General features: G+C 38.1%; 1 protein-coding gene across 2 annotated transcripts in view; it reads right to left on the bottom strand.

The window, feature by feature from the left end:
• LOC107703970 (dedicator of cytokinesis protein 10-like) overlaps positions 1-6,536 on the bottom strand; it is a 109,730-nt gene that overhangs the window by 17,323 nt on the left and 85,871 nt on the right. For both annotated transcript variants that reach the window (XM_016506781.1, XM_016506782.1), the window contains exons 39-42: positions 4,406-4,507; positions 2,878-2,987; positions 2,594-2,709; positions 1,551-1,688 (exon numbers count right to left, since the gene is read on the bottom strand). In XM_016506781.1, coding sequence (XP_016362267.1) covers positions 1,551-1,688; positions 2,594-2,709; positions 2,878-2,987; positions 4,406-4,507 — 466 coding nt within the window. The remainder of the gene's footprint in view (positions 1-1,550; positions 1,689-2,593; positions 2,710-2,877; positions 2,988-4,405; positions 4,508-6,536) is intronic.

Genomic DNA, 6,536 nt, shown 5'->3' with positions numbered 1-6,536 from the left:
CAGGTGTGTGTAATTAGGGTTGGAGCTAACCTCTGCAGGACACCGGCCCTCCAGGACCGGGTTTGGACAGCCCTGTGCTAAAGCACTGCAGAGATATACCCTCATGTCCATTTTGGTGCTCTTCATCAAATTTGTTTGAGCATTTTTCGGTTTGACGGTTTGACTAATCAACTTGAATTCCATACATTTTTGCCAACATGGTCTGAAGATGATCTGAACCAATTTTGGTGAAAATCAGACAAACTGTCTAGAATGAGTTTGAAAAAGTAGGTTTTTCGTATATTTGAAAATGTGAAATTTTTTTTTTGAAAAATCTTGACCCATAGAAATGTAAATTTTGACATGCATTTGACATGGCGTGAGCCAAGGAATCAGAGGAAAAAAATTATTTTGCTTCTGAAATTTATGGTTCAAAAATTATTAGCATGAACACGAGTGAAACTTTGGACAAGTGGTGGCGCTAGAGAGTTTAAGTTAGAGACTCCAAACTTGCGATGATTAATGTTGAGACTGTCCTCTATCTGTGTGCCAAATCTCATAACTTTCCCGCAAGTGGTTCTATGGGCTGCCATAGACTCCTGAACAGAACGCACCTTCAGTGCTTAGCTCCTAAAAATCAGAAAATGGGTGAATTCCATTTTTTCACTGCAAAAAGGGGACGGTTGTTCCATATTAAAGTCTGTGTAAAGCAATATTAAATATGTGTTCTGAGTTTGTCACACCACAGAAAAATGTGTTATTAACCACCCAGCCAAATTTGAATGATAAAAAAACCCGGCAACTAAATAAAATAAGGTATCAAAATCTTGAAAAAATAAGCAGTATTCTCTGCTCTCAAATGCTGGGGGCGTGTCTGCTGTCGGTGCTGAAACCACGCCCACTGGAAGCTGGTTTTCCCGTGGAATTGGGCTACTTCAACACTGTTGCCGCGGCTTGTTTTTCATGTCCGCGGGTTGAAGAGACTCCAATAACATGATATTTATCCCCTGGAATGCGAATTTTAACAGGGTAACCCCACCAAAAAACGTGAATTTTACCCCCCGGAATGTGATTTTTAACTGGGGACCCCCTCGAAACGCGATTAGGCTAGTTTTGGGCTAGTTTTGGGTAGCGATTGGCTGCTTGTGTTTCATGTCCGCGGGTTGAAGCGACTCCAATAACATGATATTTATCCCCTGGAATGCAAATTTTAACAGGGTAACCCCACCAAAAAACGTGAATTTTACCCCCCGGAATGTGATTTTTAACTGGGGACCCCCTCGAAACGCGATTAGGCTTTGTTTTTCATGTCCGCGGGTTGAAGAGACTCCAATAACATGATATTTATCCCCTGGAATGCGAATTTTAACAGGGTAACCCCACCAAAAAACGTGAATTTTACCCCCCGGAATGTGATTTTTAACTAGGGACCCCCTCGAAACGCGATTAGGCTAGTTTTGGGCTAGTTTTGGGTAGCGATTGGGCGGGTTTTCTTGTGAAAACCTGGCAACCCTGCTGTCACTGGTGGGAAGAACAAAGATTTGAACATTTATGAAGAGAGAGAGTGAAACCTTCTGAATGAAGAGGCGCAGAGCGGTGAAGACGTGTTTGAGGGTGCTGGTGGACTGGTTGATCTGGAAGAACAGCAGGTACGTGTCAAACACTTTTTTCATCAGAGAGTTTTGCCCTTCATCGTGCTGCAACCGTTTCTGCAGTAGAAGAGAAGACAGCAGGAGTTAGTCATCTTAAAGAAAACACACCATGTGTCCACTAGATGGCAACATTACCTCCTTACAATCAGAATGAATTGAACAGATACAGACAGATTGTGAATACTGCAGTGATTTTTGGCCAGTAGCATACTTTTGCAATTCATCTATTTTTTCTCAAATAGGACAGTGTTCAGACATTTTAATAGCATAATTGATTGATATCTAAATTGATATTAAACTTAAGTTAATGTTGGCATATGTAGTTTAACAATCTTGTGAAGCATTTTTGTTTAGAGGTATTACTAATATTTGAAATACTCTTGTCCACCCAATCAAAGTCAGTGCTAAATAAATAATCTTTCAAATATGTCTGAATAACAATTTAATTGTGCACACTTCAGGTACAATTAAAGTATTTTTGTACTTTCATTTTTATGCATTTCTTATTTGATGGTTACATAAACTATAGTCATTAGGTCAAAATAGTCATTTTTAGAGTCTTAAAATCAAATTGTAGAAAATGTTTTGAACAGTTTTGTTTCAAAAATTTACAAAAACAACATTCATAGATTTCTAAAGTGTTTAAAACTATTTTTTTAGAAGATTGTCTACTTTTTATTATCTCAGACACCCTGCCTCGTCATTGATCCATATGAAAATATTTACATATACTTTAATATAAATTCTCCTAGTGTTCATGTTTGTGCATAATATATTAAATATTGCAACAGACTACAAAAATACTTTTTAAAGATTTTTAAGATATATCATCAAGCACTAATCCCAATTCATATACTTCTAGTAAATATGAAGTAAGTATGTATTCTCTTGTGTGGGATAATATTATGTTCAGAGTGTATACTGGGATATATTTCCACATCATAAATCCGTATCAATATTACCTTGTGATGATGAACAAACAGATCCAGAACATCCAACACGGTCAGAGCGACTTCAGTAGAAAGATTGGCTTCAATATCTGTGGGGCTGACGTTTTCTCCTTCAGATGCATTTCCATCTAACACACACACACACACACACACACACACACACACACACACACACACACACACAATACAGTTATGATACACATATTTTGACTCAATTCAGTGATTGTAATTTTGCTGTATGTATCTGAAACACACAGCGCAGGTTTTCCCAGGTGGTTGTGGTGAGTGTGTGTTACCTGTCTCCATCATGTGCAGCAGTTTGGGGTTGGTGAGGGCGTTCTTCCCCCTGATGATGGGCATGGTCTGTGAGCGGGCGTGTCTGTGTCCGTCCTGAGCAGAGAGCATCCTGGGAACAGCAGCGGTTTCATCGGTTAGCAATAACATAATCCAGAGATGTCATGACAATAACAGAGAAAACTATTCAATTCCCTCTCATTTTCTCCCTCTTATATCTCCACTTTCTTGGCTGGTAGTTTAATGCTTTACAGACTGTCAACAGTATTTTGGCTCTTACTAAACTGTGAATGTCTGTGAACTAGGCTTTAGCTACAAAATAAACACTAAAATAGCCTTTTATTTTCTTTGTAACAATAGAGACATATAACAGGGTTTCTGCAGGTTTTATGAAGGTAAATTTAAGACTTTTTAAGATACTACATTTACTTGAGAAGCAAAATGACAGAAGATATTAAGTCTTGTTTTATGAGATTGTGATTAAAACAAGAATAAATATCTACCATTGAGCTCAGAAAAATCTGCTTAATTAGAACAGGTTTTAATACCTCATTGACATACATTTGTTCTTGTTTTATGCATAAACTTATTTAATTGTGTTACATTTATCAAGAAAACAAGACTTCATATCTTCAGTTTGAATCGCAAGTAAAATTATCTTGGTTTAAGGATGTTTAGGTATTTGTCTTGCAAAACAAGACAAAAACACTGAGGAAGATTTTAATTTTATTATTATTTATTTTTTTGCAGTGCATGGAACATTTAATACTTTATGACTTTATGAATTGAAGACCTTCTGCTCTGATTTAAGACCTGTGAGTGAAAATAAGAGTGAAATAAGACTTTTAAAGACCGTTTGAAGAGCTGCAGAAAGCCTGTCGGTGAATGAGACGGGCTCGCTGGATACAGACATAAATGGTTCCCACACTATGGATGTAACATGATGAACTAGGGTTTTTACACAGGACAGACCCACTTTATAAGAAGAGTATTTAAGTACTATGTACTAATATTTAAATTAATCACTTGATACAATGCACTCACTGTGTACATACATATTTTTACATTGTACTTACATTTTAAAATACCTGCATTAAATTAATTACAGCATGAACACAATAAGTACACTGTACCAGACAATTAATGTGTTACATAGCAGTTAAACACACCTGATAAAAAGTGCGACAAATGCTTTGTGCGTGTGTGAGTGTGTTTTAGAACGTTATACTCGGGGTTAAAAATCATTTAGCTAAGAAATGCATTTATTGCAATAATTAATTCTATGCACTGCACATTTAGTGTTACACTCTTAGAAATAAAGCTTCTAAAAGGGGGTTTTTCGCAGATACAGAAGAACCATTTTGGGTTCATGTGAACATTTTAATACCATTTTCCAGTATAAAGACCCTTTTGTGCAATGCAAAGGTTCCACTGATGTTAAGGGTTCTTCACGGAACCACAGACGCCGATACAGAAGCTTTATTTTTAAGGCATTTTTGGGAGCTCTGTGTAGACCTGTTAGGTGTTTACCATTGGGGTAGGAGCCCTGAAGACTGGCAGGACACGTTAGACCCCTTCAGGGTGCCATTGTTCTGTGTGGCCTGAGCCAGCTTAACGGCGGCCGCTAGCTTCCTGCGCACACAACGAGCCAATTAGAGCAGGGTTAACGCCAACCTTCATCCTCACAGCCATTACAGACAGGAAAATGAAAGCCAAGCTTCTAGGGGAGTGTTTCAGAGCAGGACAAGTATCGTGATACTAAATGTCAGATGTTAGATGCTGGTGGGTGTCATCTTTAGAGATTGTTATGTATGGAAGGCAGACAGAGGAAAACATGAAAGTGGGAACAGAGAGCGTGATGAGGGAGAGATGTAAGATTAAACACATATCCGAATACAAAGACAACACACGGTGTGGGAATAAAACAGGCATGACACTACAGGCTGCTAGTTAGTCTTAATGCTACAGCAGTCATTATATAGTACTATCAGCACTCTATACTAGTAGAGAGTACTCCAGTTTTTGTTCCTTCAGGCACCTGAGCAAAAATATTCCTTATACTAGACCTGTCCAGCAAACACACAAAAACCAGTTACATCATGCATTTGCAACCTGTTACTGACTGCACTGTGAATTAGTGATGGGTGCATTCGAAGAACTGCTTCGTGAAGCTTCAACGAATCATTATGTTTCAACCAGTGGTTCAGAGCACATATCAAACTGCCAAAGTCGTGTGATTTCAGTAAACGAGGCTTTGTTACATCATAACTGTTGTCGAAATGCTTAGCCCATGTGAATCAGTGGTTTTTAGATGATCTCAGATCAGTTGTATACATTTGTAGACACTGTTGATCATAAATTTGTATAATAAAAATGAGCAATAGTAGTTAACAGTCTCTTATTAGCCAAGCCCTCCATAAAACAAACAAAACAAGCCCTGCAAATTAATAAAGTACAGTAGCACATATCATACAGAAACTTCATATTTAATGGTATTTGGTGATTTGTCAATTGCATTTCATAGACTTCACTTTCAATAAAGCATTTGCAATTGGTTTGTAAAAGATGTTTTTATGCATGTTTTTGTTGCATTTACACATTCTATCCCCAGCATGCGAATCATTTTGCAAAGCCATTGGTTCAATCGATTTAAAGTTTCAAAAAAGTGTGTTTCTCCCGTCAGTACTGTGAATCAAGCAAGTTAAATCCATTTTGCTTCAGTCACATTACAGGATTGAATGGGATGACATCTCACACTGTATTTCTATATTTCTGCTGTATTTCTTGATATTAGCTTTCAGAATAAAAGGGATTTAAGTATGTTTGAGAACTCATCTAGGAATACAGGGTCCTTAAAATCACACACAAATCACAACGAAAGTGATGCACAACATTAAACGGGTCATATGATGCTGCTAGAAAGAACATTATTTTGTATATTTGGTGTAATGCAATGTGTTTATGCATTTTAAGGTTAAAAAAACACATCATTTTCCACATACTGTACATTATTGTTTCTCCTCTATGCCCCGCCTTTCTGAAACGCGTTGATTTTTACAAAGCTCATCGGTCTGAAAAGCGAGGTGTGCTGTGATTGGCCAGCTATCCAGTGCGTTGTGATTGGCCGAATACCTCAAGCGTGTGATGGAAATGTTACGCCCCTCACCATACTGTGATGCCTTGTCCCGGCCGGAGCGACGAGACAAAAACATTAAAACTCATTACAAACGAGGCATTTGTTGCATCCAGTGGGGACATAATTATTGATTATAATGACTTATACTGTCTTTTTACGCGTTGCGTTGCGCATCGTGCCGCTTAAACAAAACCATGTCTGCATTTGTGATCGGAGGAACGACAAACAACAAGCGCTACTCTACACTGCTCAAAACTCGCGTTTGAATCATCAGTGGCAAATCCTTTCAATATAAAAAAAACTTACTTCCAGGCTGTGAGTCAGAAGAGCCAGACTGTCCTTGCAAAGTTGGAACTGCCCCACTTTATAGAAACAGCCTTTGTGCCACAGACGCATTGTAGGCTAACGTTACTTTACCAGGATCAGGAAACAGTCCTCCATAAAATGCGCTGGACACATCTGAATATTTGGGTTGAACTGTTCTGGAACAGTGTTGTAAATACAACTTAACCACTGATTTCTAGT

Source organism: Sinocyclocheilus anshuiensis, unplaced genomic scaffold (assembly GCF_001515605.1).
Source record: "Sinocyclocheilus anshuiensis isolate Anshui unplaced genomic scaffold, SAMN03320099.WGS_v1.1 scaffold1408, whole genome shotgun sequence".
NCBI classification, from domain to species: domain Eukaryota; kingdom Metazoa; phylum Chordata; class Actinopteri; order Cypriniformes; family Cyprinidae; genus Sinocyclocheilus; species Sinocyclocheilus anshuiensis.
The sequence above is the reverse complement of the archived record's forward strand: the minus strand, read 5'-3'. Positions and strand labels throughout refer to the sequence as shown.